The following is a 19,439-nucleotide window of genomic DNA, read 5'->3' as shown; positions in this document are numbered from 1 at the left end:
CACTCGGCCACCTCGTCTCATGTGCAGCCCCTCACAACACGCTGCTGGACGAGTTCTACACAAAGTGTTTACAGAAACACTCTGGGTGGTACTTTCAGTCTCGAGGCTGTTAACATGAAAGGATTTAACTAAATACAGACTTGCGATAAAAGGAGATGTCTCCTTTATAAGTGCAGAATTTTCTCTATAACTGGCAGCAAGACTGCACATCGGCCGGCTGGTTTTATGGCAGAAACAAACTGAGACAAACAGCTTCAAGGCGTCACATCCACATCAGCGTGCTCACTTGGCAGCAGGCAGGAAGGGAGAAACAAATATATTTCCAGTTTCCCCTCTGCAATTAGGCCAGCAGGAAAGAGCTGTTACTCCCTTCAGTGTGGAGTACAGTGGGAGTTCATGCATTATTGCTGAGTGAGTCAGTTAATCTGAATAACAATTAGATAGAGTACAAGGAATGCACAAGCTTACTTCAATCAGTTTGATGGCACATGTAGGCCATAAAATGTGTAACAGGGTTTTGGTTTTATTCAGAGGTATAATTAAATGAAAAAAAAAAAATCTACCCGAGGGTCAACAATCAGACAGACAGAGGCAAAATCTTATGTTGTTGGAAAAACTCGGCAATGATATTTCAACCTGATGTGAACCCAGAAGAAACTTGAGTGTGATATTCTATCGTCTTAGTGCTGCGCAGAAATACCACAGATTCCTTCAGATTCATCTCAATGCTTTCATCAGTGGCCACAAGGTGGCAGTGAATGGATTTTTTTTTTTTACCTCAAAAGGACCATCAGTAATGTTGGGTTTTAGCAGTTTGGCTATCGATAATGATTATTAATTAGCAGAGATTGTTGTCAACCCCGTTGAACAAGCTGGTGGCTTCTGATTGCAGTCAGCAGCTCCGTGCTAACTCCAGTTGGCTGCATTGTGCAGTAGGAAGAGAAGACGAAGCCGAATCGGTGTGATCAGGTTGCAGTCTTTGCAGCGTTCTGGTTGTTTCTCTTTGCAGATCAGAGGAGCTGATCGCTTGATATGTGATGGCTTTGTCCTGCCTGTTGGAGGACAAACCACAGAGCGCTGTGAACTGCGGTCTCCCAGGTTTTGTTCCTTGGGGGAAAACGAGGGCTGAGTCCTTCCGTTTGACGAGGCAGATGCTGGTGCTAGCCTTTGGATGTGGTGAAGCTCTGACCAGTTGAGGCCTTCGGGTTCAGGTCTCTGGTGCTAGCTGTGAGCAGGCTGGGCTAACAGCTTGGGCTGTGGGAGCACCTTCGAAGTCCACAGGGCAAGAAAGGAGATGAAGAAGAAGGGCGAGAAAAGGAGCTGAATTCTTCCAAAGATTTTTGATAAGGCTGAGGCATTAAATATGTCAAATCCTAAACAATCAGTGACTGGCTGAGAGGCCATGGGGCAGTCAGTGTCCCTTGAGAAGGGAGTGGGAAGGATTTGAATGCACGGGGGCTCCAGGGTTTATGCCTGCGGTCTGGTGAGATCCCAACAACAGTTTTAACTTACAGTCTTATCTTAACTTCTCTCATATCCTGTCTGTCTGTTTGTATCCTGTCTGAGGATCACATGACCTCATTTCCACCATAACTCCAGGCGTCATGTTTCACACAGACCATCAGCCGAAATAGCTCAGTTGGGAGAGCGTTAGACTGAAGATCTAAAGGTCCCTGGTTCGATCCCGGGTTTCGGCATTTTGACCCTTTCTAATCCCCTGGGAGTGCTTTTACTCCACACCACAGTTGTTAATCAGTAGCCAGGTAAAGTCAGAGATTCCACAATAGCACCGTAACAAAGAGTGCTCTCTCTACCAGCTGTACTTTGATTTATACAGAGCCCGGCACAAGTGGCATAAAGCAGGACATGCAAGTCATTATTGCAGACTCAAACTGTGCTCATCCACTCGTACCAGACACCAGTTGACCTCAGTTTTGCTTCTGTTATACGAGGTCTGATGTCAGCACAGACACAGTGCAGAACTGGATCAACATCGACCCCCTCCAATCACCCACCCAGCCCCCGATTCCTCATGCATCCCGTCAACACAAGCAGCGAGGATAATTAAAGGCAACAGCACCGAAACACAATGCGTTGTTTAAACCCACCATACAGCTTACAAATAACATCAATGAAACACTGTTTTCTATCATCTTACTACTCTCCCTCTCATTTACTTACAAACTAAATGTTCTAAATACCGGTCTTTCTTCAGTCATTTCATGTTTTCCTGCTATCCTTGCTATTCACTTGTAATTTGCATGAAATAAGAGCACATTCACTGTTGCAGCATGTTGTGCTCCACCTCCGTGCCATTCTGACCCAGCAATGGTGACATGTAAACCTTAACTCCACGAAACCCCCGATAGCAAAACACAATGACTTTGAAGTCGTTCACGGCTCAGCTTTAAATCACTGAGGTAACTCCCTAAAGCACCGAGAAGTAGTCGTTCCTCTGACTCAGTGAGTGACAGACCAGTGTATGACTAATCCTCCAGGTCAGCGATGTGACCCCACGTCCATCTGCTAACATAAATGAAGGCGCATGAACAAAGAGATGCACAGAGACAAACCTGGAAACAGCTGCGCCAACTATGCAATAATAAAGGGCCTCAGTGGTAATGCATAATGAACTTGTTATCGATAGAGAAGGTGGACAACAAGTATATTACTTTGGAAACACTTGACCATACCAGAATGCAACACTCTTGATTTCATTGGTTTTTGGTCGACTATTAGTTACCACTCAATAGTACATGTGCAGCTGTGGCTGGAGGAGGTCATTGATAGTTGGCAGTGTGAGTATGCATGCCTGCAGCTTAATTACAGGATTGCTCTGGATGTTTGTAGTGGTAACCCACACACATGTAACAGTGGAATAACACTGAATCACTTGCCTTCGTCTACAGTAATGCCAACACGTAGAATTTCCGATGAAGAGATCTCCTTGTCTTTGTAATCTACTTTAGCACTACGAACTAAAACGGTAATTACGACATATCTTCACTCTGAAGAATTTCTCTCGGCTTTCAGTGTTCAGCGAGAAACCAAAGTCAAAGATCCTGTAGAAACATCTACCTTTACCAACATATCTTTCAAATTGTGGTCATTTGGTAGAGAGGTAAGGCTCAAGACCAAAGTCCAGTTTACACGGCAACGTTTCAAGCTAAAACCCTGGGCTTAACTGGAATGTGGTATAGCCTAGGAAGCTTCTGGTGATTTGTGGAGATTTGTCAGCAAGTTGCGTTTAGCTGATCTTGTGATATAAACCCATCCCAATGCATCACACACACTGGTCAGTTTAGGAACATGCAAACTTCACAAAAGCTTCCTTAAACTGCAGATATTCTTCCAGCGAGGAGGAGTGCTAACCACTAGCCCCACAATATGGACCAAGCAGAAATATACAGTATGTAAATGTGTCCCTCACAAACTGACTGAAGTGCCTATTGTCAATTCATCATGACAATATGGATTCTGTTCTGAGGACGTAGCTCCACTCTGGTATATAATGGTCTGCTCAAATGAGTCACCCGGTTACGATTTTGCTCCTGAATCGCCCTGGCAACAAAGCAAGTGACTGACCAGCTGGAGACGGAGCTTTTCTTTGGCCTGTATCTATCCCCGGAGGCAGTGTGTGTGTGTGTGTGTGTGTGTGTGTGTGTGTGTGTGTGTGTGTGTGTGTGTGTGCGCTGCAGCAGTATTCAGTGTAATACTGAGGCACATTGTCTGGCATTCACAGCAGCACAGCACATTTTCCCCTCCTTACTCCCTCGCTCCTCTGCCCACACTCCCAGCAGCGACAGAGGAGAGGAATCTGTTGTTTGTTCATACTGTCCCAGTCATCCAACCACCAGCTGACCTACAGAAGCAAGCAGGTGAACTTGCTGGCCTGGCACAGTAGTCTCTACCCAAAGACCAAGCACAGAAAAGACATCTCAACTCAACATTGCATGGTTGTTGTTTCATATTTGAGGTTTAGCATTCATCTTCTGGTGTGATGCATCGTTCTGCATAACAACAGCTACCGGGGCCTCAGAAAGATGAGGGTAAATGCTGCATCTCACATGCTCTGGGAGGAGCAGTCGCAACTGGAGCATGAGAGTGACCAGTGCGAGAGCGAAACCAGAAACACACCGAGGACAATGCAGACCGTGTATAAAACTGCACGCAACTGGGAAACATCTGCAATGCAAAATATAAGTTGTATATCTAGCAAACAAGCTTTGAACGGCAAAAGCTTTTTCCAAATATTAGCTTTGTAAAATAGGACTGACTTTGTAAGTGTGTCGAGTTCTGAGGCCTTGTTTACGTGATGTTTTAAAGTGAAAACAAAAAAAAACTTCTGTTGTGTTGTGTCTATTTACATGACAGCGTTGATCAGAGCCATTGAAAACACAATGAGGTGGAACTTTTCAAAAATGGTCCGTCTCTGTGTGAATGAAGGAAAATGAAACTTTTTGAAAACGCTCAAGACTTCATGGAAATGGGTGAAAACGCAACTTATCTGCAATGCTCCTACTGCGCATGTGAACCACGGCCTTAGTAAATACTTCTTCTTCATGTGTAGGTAGATGGTAGATGGACAACAACAACAGAGTGTCACAACTCCCAGTCCATATTCTCCTGGGACTTGGTAGTTTTATAGTTGGCAACCACTTTAATAGTAATCCAAATTCATCATCTGTCCATACGAATGCTCGTGTACTCCCATTGTTAATGTTTATAGCATACTGTTCTCTGTGCAAGTGTGTGCGATTTCATTACTAAAAACAAACAAACAGTACCCACGAGTAGCCTAACCAATTGATGCATTCGCACGTAAAACTCATGTGAACAAGGCCTCAAGCTGACATGTTGGCATTATTTTAATAGATTTAATCTGCATATATTGCAAGGCAATACTATTTTTTTTCAAATGCAGTTGTAAAACCGAGTGTAACTCAAAAGTAGGGATGGGTGCGTTGGTGTCGGGTTCCGATACCAACGTAATTCATGGAAATTCCCGATCCAACATGCCGAGATTTCTGATCCAAATTCAAAGACATAATCATGTAAATAATCCTGATTTCAATATTGTTATATTATATTATTATACATATCATCTTATAATATATAATAATTGTAATTATGATTTTTTTTTCCTCAATAGAGCAGCTCTACACTCATGTATTAATGTCATTAATTAATGTAGTTATGAATAAGACTTGTTAGAATATATCAGATATACTCATAAATCAAAAGCTATGGCCCGTACGGGGATCGAACCCGCGACCTTGGCGTTATTAGCACCACGCTCTAACCAACTGAGCTAACCGGCCCATATAGCAGGAGAGCTCACACAACAAGGAGTAGGAGGACACGCCATATCATATGCCGATAAAGGTTTGTTGACTTTACTTTCAGGAGGCGGGGGAGGAAATTCTTCCACGTCCATGCTTGCTGCTCCTCTCTGGCAAAACCTCTTCAGTCAGCTGCAGGCACTTGATATTTTACGCTGACACACATGCCTAAATGAAAAAGACAAAATGTTATTAAAAAAACAAAAAAAGAAGAAGAAGAAGACTGATAAATACAGACTTACCACATTCAACGAAAAAAGGAATTTTTCTTTCATCATTCACATTAGCAGCTCAGTTTACAAAAGCACCACCAACCACCCGTTCCTCCGTGTTACTTCATCAAAGTAACACGGAGTCGAAGCGCGGCTATGTTGGTCACGGTCTGGTACCTTTTGTGTCAACAACAGATTCTGAGGCGAAGCTAATTCAGACAAATAGACGGGTGAATGAAAACAAAAGAGGGTTTAATAGTTCTCCCGGGGTCTGCTGATCAATGGGTGAAACATTCAAGCATGCTAATTGATGGCTTGTGCATCATCATGGGTATAAATACATTGGATGTTATTGTTATGGAAATGCAGGGGTTAAGTTAGGTCAGGTTGGACTCATTGGTTTACCAGAAATATTATTCAGTGGTGTTACATTCATGTATGAGGCCCTGTTTAATTCCTCCAAGAGTTAAAGCTGCAGTAGGCCCAGGCGGTGAACGGACAACTCGTCCACAAAACTGCAACCCCAAAGTATATTTGACATTTTTGGAAGGGTTATTAAGTGTATTTCACACAAATAAATACAATATTAAGGATATTTGACATAAAAACATAACCATTGGCAGCTGCCCAGAGCTGAAGTAAAATGATTCCAAAGCCAGTGTTCCTGTGGTTCAATTCCAGGACCAAACACAAGATGCAATTAACTTTAGAAATGCTGGATCTTTTGAGATGATCACAAATGATGTCCATTATGGAGGAATTCTTACCAGTGGTTTGACTCTTATACAAATCTCGCCACAGTATTCTCTCACACGCCTCTTGTTGCATTTTGCAGAGTACTTAGCGCTGCGGTGGAAGTTATCTAACAGAATCAACATCACAACAGTTGTTGTGCATGAATTTCGTTTACATCCTTTCGCCTGAGGTGCAAATCTTCTGACGTCATTTCCAAGTACGGCCGTGGACCAAGTGAGCGCACACGGTATTAAATTCCATTTGAAGGTTTTCATTGAGATTTTTTAATAGACTCACATTAAGTTCAATTACTATGTCTGTCTTTAAGATAGTCATCCTTTTATTAACTGTGAGTATAATCTGCTAAAATGTATAGAATACAGAGTCAGCATGGGGGGGTTGTCTTTTTAGCATGCCCAGGAAAATGTCATTAGCATGCTGAGGCAGGAGAGACCTTTGGACCTGCATGGGCATGAGAGACATTACATTCCTAAGCAACAGATGCTTTCTTGGCTGATACACAATTTGTATCCCGGAGTGACAGATTCTGTCAAATGCCCGAAAAAAACAAAAAAAAACCCTACTCGAACAACCTCATTTGCAGACTTCCTTAATATCCAGTGGAGTGGCTGACAGAGTTATGACATCATGCTGTAGCATAAAGACGCCATTGTTGTGGTGTGTGTGTCCTGTATTCTGCAATTTCTATCAATTTAGACAAGCTACAACCTACTTCTTGCAACAACAACAACAACAAAAATACTGCAAAACAATATGAACTGATTATAAATCTGAAATAGTGTTTTGTCTACAAATAATGTGAATTAATCTACCTCACTGCTCTTTCTTTCCACAAGGCCTGAAAGCAGATTGCGTGCGTCGACTGGAAACAGACTGAACAACCGATTAAAAAAATAGACAGGTAGGGTTCACATAGCCTGAGATCTTATCTTTAACGTGAGAGGGAAAACCAAAGATACAAAGACGAGAAGCACCACAGATACGTGCCAAAGCTGACGGTTGGAGCCGTCTTTGAGATGCCGATTGAACATTTTGAGAAATCCGAGTATGAAACAGGTAGCTACATGGTAGACACAGTTGTGAATGAGCATTCCTAAGTAAGAACAAACAGTCGAGCCGTGACTGGAGCTTTAAACAGTGACTCAACTCGTTGCATTGTTTGAGGTTTAGGAGGAGGAAAAGGAAGGAAGGTGAGGAAATGAAAGAAGGTATTCGGCCGTGCGCTTCATGACGAAGAGGCACCGAAGACAAGAAGGACACTGATAAAAACATCTCTTTTCTACTGAAGTAAATCCTCACATTGTCCTTCATTCACAACATTCATTAAGCTAGTGGTTTACATTCTGCAGATCAGAAATCGCAGTGGAGGTTTCAAGCTTTGGCTTCTCTGAGGTTTTTTTACTACCCCATATGTAAAGACAACAAGGAGAAATCATAGATTCTATGCTCATCTTTTATCTGAACTGGTCAAAAGAGTGTAGCCGTCATTAGAGACAAGGCAGAGGAGCTGCAGGTAAACAAAGATGGAAGCCAGCACATCACAAACCTCCATGTGGCTCAGTGCAGGACTGCAAAGGAAGCTCAGAATCAGACAGTCTTTGCAACTGTTGCATTAAACTCCAGTTGGAGAGCAACTTTCTCTGCACTCCTATTATTACAGACTTTCGAATTTGTACTTGCTGTCGAAGGACAACTCAAAAGGAGTCTTTCCACAAATTACATGCTGCAGCGCCTGAGGTTTGGTGTGATTTCACATGCAGATTCCACCAAGCAAGAACCCGTCTCGTCTTGCAAGGATCACCAACTCAACAGAAGCACTTTATATAGCTACGACCTCATCAAGCCAGGAAGTTGATATAAACATAGCTATCAAACTCTTTCTGAGCAGGCTATACTAAAACCAAAGAGTTAATTTATCATTGACAGCAATGATTGAGGCCACAACGGAAGACACCAGGAAGGTTAAAGCAACACAGTCGTTGATGAAAGACTCAGCTGAACATGTCATTACATGCTGGGAAAGCTTGAGCTGTGCTCTGCAGAGAGGAAAACAATCATCTGGTTTGCCGGCGTAATGCAAACAATTTGCTCACCTGTGTATTCCTAATAACCTGCAGATGCTGGAGAACAGAAAATAGACAGGTAGCATGCGGGATTTATTCCAACGTAATCCCTCCGGTGAATGACACAAGGAACCTATATTGTTGTCATTAACAAAACATACTACGGTCTGTGAACAGGAGGAACATCCAACACATTGTGAAAATGTTGTGTATTTTTGTTCAGTGCTAATCAAGAAGGGGCTATGAAATTCCAATCCAGTTGATTGTAAGTCACCAGTTACCATCCACTGGATGTCTGCCAACAATGTAAAGCTGAGAGCCAAGCAGCCTGGCATGGGGCTTCTGTTGAGTTTTTCAGGCACACTCTTACAGACAAGTGGCATTCCACACACGAGCTGAAAGTCATAAACAAAAGTCTGGAGGAGAGGGAGGGAGGAAAGGAGGGAGGGAGGGAGACAGAGACTTGTAGTCTGCTGTGAGTGTCTGTCTTGGGCTTTTCAGTTCTTTAGGTGGTTGTTTTATTGTGCTGCATGTCTTTCTGCCAGGATTACAGTAATCGGGATTGGAACGAAAACAGAAGATCCCGGGCCTACAAAGCGTGGATGAACAGGCTTAACAAAGTACTGTAATGTATTTGTGGGGAGGTTCATGGGAGGACAGGACGGCGTCCACCAGCCTATTAAAAACAAATGAGAGGAGCCTCTTTCTAGTCTCTTCACTATTAAAAAGAGCTCAACAGAAGCATAATTGCTGGAAAAACTGGGTCTTGTTGGCTTATGATATTTCTGCCACCTTTATTATGTTTACATGGCACATAAAAAAAGGAAATACAGTGTTAGCAATGCCACTGAAAGTTGATCTACTCCCTGCATTTAAACATACCTGAATGGAGGAGCTGTGCACTAAATCTGGTCTCTGGTCTCAGATTAGATGATCTTGAGTACAACACTACACCTGTGCATGTATACTTGGGCAAAAACATTAATCCTAATAAATGCTGCATATGTAATTTTTTAAAATTAATCTATTGATTATAGTTTACACTATATTTAAATTGTCATGAAGCATGGAACATGTGTACTCAAGTTGTCACATCTGCATCTTCAGTTTCCACCAGCAGCATTACAGAAGTGGAGCAGTTTGTCGGATTTGTTGTTTTTAGTTATTTATACTCAATTTTGTGCTTCTGATTTCTGTCCTGCTGTCTATCGCATTAGGGTCCCATGTGATTGGACTAATATATGAACTTGTTTTGCAATATGTTTATTGTGGATGTCACAACGATGATGAATTTGCGATACATCATACAGTCTTCATTATAAAACATTTCTCTGACAAATAAAATAGATGATAACACATAAAGCAGAATTTCTTTATCTGTTAGAAGAATAACATAATGGAATTAATTCTGTTTAATTTGAGTGAAATTACGTACTCAAAAAATATTATACAAATAGAATTACCCAGAGTTTTTGTAATTCATTACTTTTATGCGAGCTTCTAACACCCAAACTGACCAGCTTTAACACCCCAGTGGTTTTCTTTCTTTGTATTGTGAGCAGCCTGGAAACAAACTGGGCTGTTTACTGTGCCATGTAGCACAGACCGTTCCCCTAAATCTCATCTCTGAAGCACCGGAGGCTTGCGCAGCATCAGCGACTGTCACAGTCTCTGGGCCAACTGGCCTTGACCGACACAACACACTTCACCACACACCCTGACCTCAACTCCGGCGGGGAAGCTCACAAACTCACACAAGATAACCGGCTTCAAAAAGTCGGCATTTCTACTCTTTGCAATAAGTACCTGCAGGTTGAATCAACAACATGCAAAAAGGAGCATTTGTCAATGGAACTACGATTAGAAATCACACATGAGAAAGAAATATTTCTGCTCCTTTAGAAACACAAGTCTCCTCGTGCACGGTTCACTGTTCCCCCACCAACTGTAATGTAATATTTCCTCTAAACACTGAAGAATCACTCAAAGGTACAAAAGGAAAGTGTCAAATTTCCACTCAGCAACAAGTTATAGTTCCTGTAACATGGAATACTGAACAACTAAAGGATTTTTTTTCGCATTTAAAAGATATGACAGTAAAAACCAGAGAGGACATCTAAAGGTCTTTAAACAGAATGTGGCCCATGTTAAGCTCAGCTCAGCTAAGCTCAGCTGGCAGAATGATTCATTACTGTATTGTATCGCTTACATTGCAGCACGCTGTAAATCCTCCATGAACACCCATACTTGTGTTCTTATACAAACAGTTTTCTTTATATTGGACTGAACTAAATTGTTAGCAATGTGCCCTTTTGACCTAATTTCTGGACAAATGGAACAATTACAGCTGCAAAATATTTCAAACATGGAGTCCATGTGAAAGCAGAGGCCTGTGCAGTCTTGGCTGTCAAAGCCTAAACGGTCTCCACCCACCCTGTGAGCCACACCAAAGTTTTTCAAACTACTCATGTCACCAGAAGACGACTATTTAGTACGTGGCGATCAGCGGATAAGCAGCTGCTCCAAAGGGCTTTTGTTGACCGGCTGGGTTTGACCTCTGCAGGAATTTTAATATGAATAGAGCAACTCAATCAGATTACAAAGAATGACCACAGGCAAACCGCAAAACTTTTGCTCATCAGAGTACAGAGTCTTTGCATGTACTTCAAAAGGGGAGAGAGGATTTCTGGAGCCAGGGTTGCCATTGACCTCTGAGCTCAACTCATCCTGAGGCAGGCAGGAATGTGCTCTGCACAGTGCTCATCTGCAACTCAATCCAAAGAAGGAAATCGTCTGAATGACGGGATCAGGTTCTGTGTTGCTTGCCTGATCTATGATGCACGAATCGAACAGCGACGTCAGCTGGGTTCTGACACAACACATACACATGTTTTCTCAATGACGAACAAGTGTGTGGCATGTGATTTACGACACCCACCTGCAGGAGAGCCGCAGCCCTTCTTTCTTTCCCAGCTGTTGCTAAACTATGCCGCAAATCCATTTCTTATCTGAATGGATCATTGGCCGGGTGGTGGGAGGACACTCACTCCATAACTGTCTCGCTAAAAATGAATGGTATGCTCCTCTGCTCAACCACTGTGTACTCTGGCAGCCAGAGCTTAGTCATGGTAAACAGACGGCATTTCCAGGAGCTGTGATGGGCAGAGATGGGAAAAGTAGTGGACATTTGCACTCAAATACAGTTGTGTTCCTTGAAAAGTATTTAATTGCCAAGAATAGGATTGTTACTTGAACTGCAGTTCATTGTGAGGAACTACTTAATGCATTAGCTTCAAGCTTTTAATTCAATTGTTACTGAATGGACTTGATTGAATCAAGTGTTCAAAATATCTACAGTCCGAGCACATTTCTTAGACAAATTATAAAGAATATTAAAATTACACTATAGTGAGCAAATGAAGATCTCGAGCAACAAAAATGCAGATAAAAAGGGTTTGATTGTTGCGTGCACTCAGTACTTACTTATCATTCCAAAATTAGCAAAACAGATTATGCGGTGTGAATTGTATGTGTAAAATAACAGACCAGCCTAGTACCCCAAAATACTACTTAAACACCAGAATGTAATCTGTGACTTCCCCCTCTGCTTATGTTGGGTATTACTTTTCAAATGAGTTCAAATATGATGACATTGGAAGAGGGCCAGACGTTTTACCTGCATTTATGATGATGACAAACTGTTAAACACATGCAGCAAAGAGCAGTGTCTACATGACCTTTTTGTCCATTAATTAACTGCAGCAAATCTGAGTAAGGGAAGCCTTCACTGAGTGCTATTACAGCATGGTGGTGGTGGTGGGGGAGGGGGGGGGGGGGGGGGGGGGGGGGTTCAGGCAGTTGTATTTGCAAGCAGGCCACCCTGGCTATTTGCTAAACAAATTAGCAAATGGAAATCTTTGTTTACGTGTGTGTGACCCCGAAATGTTCCACCTCTCCCTTGTATGGCTGAGTGAAGTGGACATGCAGGGACACTGGACAATGCCAATGCAGATCAAAGCCCTCTTTGTATTCAAACAATCTTCTGGGTGAATAACAAAGCTCAACAGTTTCTTTAAGGGCACTTGTTCCTTCTGTGTTCAGAAAGATAAACCAGGGGAAGAAACAATCTAACGAAATTATGGCTTTACAACCTGTTTAGACCGATCTTCCAGTTGACTGGAGCTTTACAGTGCTCCCACTGAGGAATGCTATGCATGACTACTTGAATTTGTGGATGACCCCTGCAGCTCAGACTGATGATTTCAAGCAAGCATCCAGTGCATTTTTACTGTTATTAGAGTTGCCAGTAAGACATTAGTTTGAAATCTATCTGAAAAAGCAAAATATTGGCTTGTAATGACCAATACATCTTTAAAGACACATAATGTGTGAGGACAATGATAAAATTACAATATCTAGGGATGTTGCATGTCCGAAAGAACTTTATTCTAAGTGGTTTGGATAATAAGCCGAAGTAGTTCCATTTATTTCGGATTTTTCTCCATTACAATTCACTAATGAGCATGGATGCATGAAAACCATGAGTGACTGAACTGCAGCAGGTAGCAGTCATGAAAACAGGTTAGCGCAAGCGCCACGTTATTGAAAAAAACCTCCAGAACGCTGTTTTTAGAACACAAATATACTCTTAAGATTACACATGTTTACGTGTCCATTAATTAGCATAATGCTACAGCAGTAGGTAGTATGGATACCAAAAACTTTGTTGGAAACTTGAGGTGGAAAAAAGTCCTAAACTCACCACAAATGAAGTAGCGTATCCTTCCACTGCTGAACCAATTCGAGTTTTAAAGGTGACACATTCCGTTTTTTGAAATAAAAACTTTGAAGACGTCCAGCTTTCGTCCTTCTTTTCTGAACTCTCCTCGATGCAAACTGACTCCATCCATGGAAAACCCTCGCTGCCTCCGCTCACACGCTGATTGGCTTAGGTGTAGAGGAAGCGTGGCTCTGATTGGCTGGGTTGGCACGTCAATCAAAAGCTTCCTTGTGGAACCGTAGACGGAGGAGTTCCAGTGGCTGGTCACGTGACGGGTGAGGTGGCTGTGGTGGACACAGCTGGAAGGAGGCGATGGAGGGAGATGGATTTAGTTTCACCATATAACTTCTATTCCAACCTCTGGGTGGCTTTCCCTTTTCACTTTAATTGCTCAAGTTTATACTGACAGCAAGACTTATTATTATTCTTCATTTGTCTTCACAGCAGCTCCATAAATAAGAAGGGAATTATATGATAATCCCGAATGAGAAAACAATCTGATCGGGTTTTTTTAAATGTCCTTTTTATTTCAATGATCCAGTTTCCCCTCTTTTATTTGATTCATCTTCCTGAAATGCTGAACACAATATTTTGCACTCTATTATGTAAACCTAAAACTGCTCAAATTGCCATCATTTGAATTAAAGAATGCAAGAACAAGCATAATTGATCAACCAAAAGACATCTCTTCTGCTCGGTGTCATTAAAAATACAAGAACGAGTTTGTATATTTTAACTACCTTCTTAAAGTTACACAAGCAGTAGTGATTAAAAAATATGATGAAATCTGTTGTAATCATACAGCAGACATGGTAAACAGGTGACATGTGGGTCAAATGGGCTCACCATTTCTATTTTACATGCCAGTTTGTCAAACTCCAACAACTAATAGGAGAATGAGGGTAGTTTTAACTAGATAGTACATGTAATTAATCTGTAATCACTGAATTATTAAAGACTTTTGAGCGGAATGCATGCATGTCTGTTTAATAATTCACAAATAAAAATGTCAAATGTGTTCTCTTTGGTAAATCCTAAACAAAACAGTTTGAATATCCATGTGGTGGAAGTGCTTAGTCACAATTATACCCCCTTTAATAATAAAGATTTGATTTTAATGGCCCTCACAATGATTAAAGCTGCCCATCCCTGATGTTGAACTACAGTAAATATTCATATTCTGCCACCTACAGGAGGATACTTGGTGGTGCAATGTGAAATTGAAAAACAGAAACCCATGCAAAGTGTCAGTGAAGGTTTATTTTACACCTCAAGCCAACTTGTTTTCAAACACACATTTGAAACATCGCCCTGCATTCACATGTAAAATTCCACTCTTTCAATAATGTTAGTTTGTAATACAAATACAATTAAAATCCGCCTCAAAATCCAATAATTTATGACTGTGCACTTTAAATCTGGATGTTACAGTCTCATGAAAAAAATAAAATGTATTGCTAGATATTTAACACTGTTCTGTAAATAAAAAACAGTTATTAAAAGACATATCCTATGCATCACCCAGTTGTTCAATAGCATGATAAAAAAAAAAACTGAACTCGGTAAACTTGCATCCTCGTACATCAGGCCAGTGTTGTAGATCGGACTTCAGACAACAGAATTAATACAGATTACTTTTAAACTTTCACCAACCTGAGTTAGTGACTTGAAAAATACAAACCATGAAATGGACCGCCAAAAGGTGCAGATCATTACCAGGCTTAATAAAATGCTGAAGATATGATGAAGCCAACACAGAGAAATTCAAACAGGCTGTTAAGGATGTTTTCACTTAGAGTGGTAACAAAGTTATGGCTGATGAGTGTCGATGACAAAACACAAACCAACAGCGGGCAGAGGTTTTCCACACAATGTTGCCATTGTGTTCAAAACAACCTAAATTACAGTATTCTCCATAATAAATAAATCAAATAAAGCCCTCCACTTGTGAAACTCTCCTAACTTGAGCTGCTACTCTTGAATTAAAATCCGTCCTGGTCAGAGTACTTGTTCAGTGTAAGTGGTGCTGTTGCAGTTTTTAGACGTCACATTTGCATTTAGGACAACGAGGCCTTTGTGAGTCAGACCATTCCTGAACTTTCCTATTCTTAGTCGTTCTTATTTTCTGTCACGGCTATAGTAAATGTTCCCCTCGTTACTCATCGCTTCATTGTCTAAAACATCAACTTTACTTCTGAATGAGTGAATCTAATTGTCGACTTAGTTTGTATTGACTCTAATGACCAACCTACCGAAGGCTCTTCTTTAGATTTAACAAAATTATACAGCATTCCTGAGCCAATCGGTGCTGAACAACCACGACTGTTATAAAATTAAGCATGAATGAGGCTCAAAGGGTTAATGCTCTCTCTCATCCACATTGACTTCTCACATATTAATAGCCGTTAGCAACAATATGCAACCTTCTGCAATTCTGTTTCCTTCGAGGAGACGTCTCCCGAAACTCCGAAAACATCCTTTTGAATAAAAAGAGCCGAGCAGACAAAAGAAAAGCATTCCTCAAACATGAAGGAATGTAAATGTTTGGAAACTGTCGTGTAAGTATTGAGAGGAGAAATAAGGTTTTGTGTTCCTGACCCAGTGTTATTGACTAGATTTTGCTTGCTGTTCATTTCACAAGTGTCTTGAGGGCAATTTAAACAGGCAGGGCGTCATTCCACACGCCTACAACAGCACACCCTCTTTTAAAAGATCATCAAATAGAAAACCTGATGAGAAGACAGAAGTAATTAAAAAAACGGTTTCAAATTACCTTCAGATGACAGACCTTGTGATAAAACCATATGATCAAAATGATCGTTCTCAAGATAAAGTCCAGAAAATTCCACATAAGAGAAGTGCTGATGTGTAAAACAGTGTCTTTCAATCTTCACTTTAAATGTCAATCGGCACACTTTTTTTTTTTTTTTGTGTTGCAATTCAGATGGGATTTGGCCTTATAAAAACTCCTCAGCTGCTGTGCGGCTTCACAGAAACCCCAGGCTGACTCCTTGCGACGCCGTTGAGCGGCGCCGGCTTGTTGCCGAAGTTCCAGTCCACTGGGTTCAGCAGCTGCATGGTCTTCTTGTGCGTCCAGATGGGGTTGATGAGAAATGTGAGCAGAGCAAGGCCGACGAAGAAGAGTAGGCGTGGGGGCAAGGCCACGTGGACGCTGAGGTCTCCCCAGTGCGTCACAGCCACGTACCACATGTAATAAGTGAGGACCATGCGGCAGTGGAACATGTGGATCATCACCCACTGGTTGGCTCTCCAGAAGAGAGAGCGCGCCCAGCCGGTCTGTCGGAAACACAGAGAGAGAAAGTCAGTGGCGTGTAAATCTGTAAGTCAAGGGAGAATTCTAAAAAGAAAAAAGAAAAAAAGGCCTAAGAGTTCAAATGTAACTTCCTCTTTCTAAGAGTCTTTATCTGATCATGTGCAAAAACACATGAAAGGAACTGAAACCACGTGTACAGACGCTAAAACTTGATCTGAAGAAGAGGATGTAGCGACAAGCATTGACTTGAGAAACCTCCCACCTTACCTTCAGTAACATCCAGGATATGCAGGTGAACGGTGTACTCATTTCCAGCAGGAGTGTAACCATCGGTAAGTAGTGTCCCAAAGAATCCCACACCACCGCCCCCGCGTACCCCGACAGGGCGAAGAAATGGTGCGTCGCCAGCGGGACGTCGAACGACCAAAACGCCACATTGGAGGCGTGAAGTGCCACATTCTCGAACAAGAAGAAACCCGTGGCAGTGAGGATGTTAAACCATGACCAGTCCTCCTGGCCCCTCACTCTGTCTCTGGACAAGTCGGAGTCCTCAGTCAGAGCCCGGAGTCCAGCGACGGAACTCTGGAGGCCAAACGCAGCCCGAGTGGCCGCCAGGTTCCAGAAAACTTTCTCCTTAGCGAGCAGGGAGCGGTACGTCCGGGACAGAGCCGCAGACACAAGGTGGGCGATGAGGAAAACGGCGGTGTAGAAGGCAAACCCCAGCCCGATCAGCTGGAAGCGATAGTCCCATGAGAAGTATTCAGAGCTGGGCTGGTGTACAGGAGACGCCTGCTGCTCAGAAGCCATGATGGTTGAGGTGAAGGGCGGCGCCACTGGGGGAGGATTACCTGCAGGTGGCACTGCGCACAAGCATCATGTGTGGGTCACCTGCAAAATGACAAATAAAGTTTACTGCAATAAAACTGTAACTGATCTCTACATAAATACTTGTGCAACGTTTACAAGCTTGCAACTTCCATCAGGAGGTTTCTTTCTTGATCCAAAGACTTAAATCAGACAAAAAATCTTATGCTATCCACATTGGCCACAATGTGAAGTTTTCTGTGTGCAGGTTGCACCATTAAAACGCAAATCGAGTCGCAGCCCACGATGGACGCGAGCCGACTCAAATGTGCAAGAATAACACATCATAAGCATCCATTCACGAAAAAGAAATGAGCGAAACATGAACCTGGTTAGTTAGTTAGTTAGCATAAGTCACAGCAACCGTCACAATCACCCAAATGTTCTGGCACCATCACAATATTAGCCCAGGTTGTGTTTGGTTGCAAGACCGTGACGACGGCTGTCTGACAGTGTGACTCAAGACCACCGATTCAGAGCCAAGACTAAAGATATCACCATGATTCTCATCTCTTGACTGGGATGGGTGAAAATAATAAAAAAAGAAAGAAAAAAAAAGTGAATTATCTGAATAACTTGTCCTACAGCTGTTGCTTTATGCAACTTTCTACAAACTAGTTTGCCATCTTTCATGGCAGCATCACTGATATCTCAGCTCAGATCTCAGTGTTGTGTCCGCTACTTTTAAGAAACTTGTTAAAAATAATTAACCACTTCTGTGAAATGTTAACAATTTGCTTAATGAACCATATTGAAGCCGCTTCCGGGGTTGTTTTGGTCCACGGGCTTTATGTTTGATACATTAAGTGGATGATAAAACCTCTAATCGTATTGAAAGACACCGTTTTCAGAACTCAGTGTATCAAAAGCAAGCGGGAGACGACTTGTCCTTTCGTTCATCTGTTGATGGTCACAGAAATAATAGGAAAACATCTGAAAGTCAAACATTCAACCAGACTAAACATGTGATGTTGACATAAGTGCTTCATCCGCTCAACCCGTCCAAAAACCCCTCACACATTTCTATAAAACTAAAACTTGAGACTTGCATATTTATCTACCTGTTTGGGTAAAAAGAGGAAGTAGTTGAACGGTAAATAAAGTACATTTTGTTCAGCTAAGCTACATCCTGAACAACTAACAACAGCACAAGCAGCGAACAAAACAAGCGGTTTACTCACCTTTTCTCTCCATCAGCCAGTGATCTGGACTCTTCTGGATCACATAGAGTCTAAAGAGTCAAAAGAGACTAAAGAGACAAAAGAGACTAAAGGGACTAAAGAGACTAAAGAGGACACGATGTCTCCAAAAACTGAGGCAGCAAAACTCATCACACGACTTTAATTTGGTCATGTGACGTCCAAACCAGAAGTCCCGCCTACTTTCAGTCTCCAAGTATCTCATTGGTCAAACTGCACAAATACTGACATTTCATTGGCTACGGGTTTGTCAATTATCAGTCAACTGTGTGTTGTACAGTTAACCCTTTCCTGTCGTGAAATGTGTTTAAGATTGAGCAATACATAGTCTTAAACACATCGAACTCATGGTTTTAGTCAAGTCACGTTCTGAGACATTATTAAAGTTCTCAGTTTGTTTTCACATTGGCAGAAATGCTTTAACTGGCTGAAAATTTATATTTTATGCAAACTAAAGCCTATTTATTTATAGTGCACCATTCAGAAACAATACAATTATGGGTGGTTTACAAGCAAACAAAGGGAATACATTAACACAAGTCGATTGACATTAAGATTTTATTTGATACACGATCTTCACTGACTCATCCCAGCGGAATATTTGAAACTGTTAGATTTGTTTTAATGATCAAATCTATGTATTAGGTGATGAGATGCATGAAACTGTTAAAATACTTTTCATGTTTGCCTGATTTGCTTTTCTTCAAAGGTCTGAACTCCAACAATCTGATGCAATAGATGAATTACATGATGACGTTTTTCAAAGTTTATTAAATTGATGCTCTGCAAATCCTTATTTAATCTGTGCCGTATGGACCACAATGTGTTATTCTCCAGTATATACAGTAAATCAATAGACTGTGTGGATTATAACTATTCTTTTCTATTCTATTGGTAATTCCTATCACTCTAATGTACAATAACAACACTTCAATAGTGACAAATAGAT

At 41.6% G+C, this 19,439-nt stretch overlaps 2 protein-coding genes across 3 annotated transcripts in view; both read right to left on the bottom strand.

Annotated features, from left to right (window-relative positions):
• The window catches only part of arhgef10 (Rho guanine nucleotide exchange factor (GEF) 10), a 57,458-nt gene extending 44,196 nt beyond the window's left edge, over window positions 1-13,262 (bottom strand). For both annotated transcript variants that reach the window (XM_080513117.1, XM_080513118.1), the window contains exons 1-2: window positions 13,136-13,262; window positions 5,401-5,510 (exon numbers count right to left, since the gene is read on the bottom strand). In XM_080513117.1, coding sequence (XP_080369243.1) covers window positions 5,401-5,437 — 37 coding nt within the window. In that variant the 5' untranslated portion in view covers window positions 5,438-5,510; window positions 13,136-13,262. The remainder of the gene's footprint in view (window positions 1-5,400; window positions 5,511-13,135) is intronic.
• Window positions 13,263-14,415: 1,153 nt separating this feature from the next.
• On the bottom strand, window positions 14,416-18,601 carry cln8 (CLN8 transmembrane ER and ERGIC protein). The gene is made up of 3 exons (XM_080512497.1): window positions 18,473-18,601; window positions 16,695-17,315; window positions 14,416-16,450 (listed from the first exon to the last, which is right to left on the bottom strand). Exons 2-3 carry the CDS (start codon window positions 17,232-17,234, stop codon window positions 16,124-16,126), a joined length of 867 nt encoding a protein of 288 aa, XP_080368623.1. The 5' UTR covers window positions 17,235-17,315; window positions 18,473-18,601; the 3' UTR covers window positions 14,416-16,123.
• Between the last annotated feature and the right edge of the window lie 838 nt (window positions 18,602-19,439).

This window comes from Blennius ocellaris, assembly GCF_963422515.1.
Source record: "Blennius ocellaris genome assembly, chromosome: 17".
Taxonomy (NCBI): Eukaryota; Metazoa; Chordata; class Actinopteri; order Blenniiformes; family Blenniidae; genus Blennius; species Blennius ocellaris.
Note: the sequence above shows the minus strand (reverse complement) of the source record. Positions and strands in the feature narration are given on the sequence as shown.

Coding starts and splice junctions, on each gene's coding strand:
- cln8 (XM_080512497.1), bottom strand. CDS start 17,234: ATGGCTTCTGAGCAGCAGGCGTCTCCTGTACACCAGCCCAGCTCTGAA. Junction 16,451..16,694: donor TATCCTGGATGTTACTGAAG/GTAAGGTGGGAG, acceptor TGTTTCCGACAG/ACCGGCTGGGCGCGCTCTCT.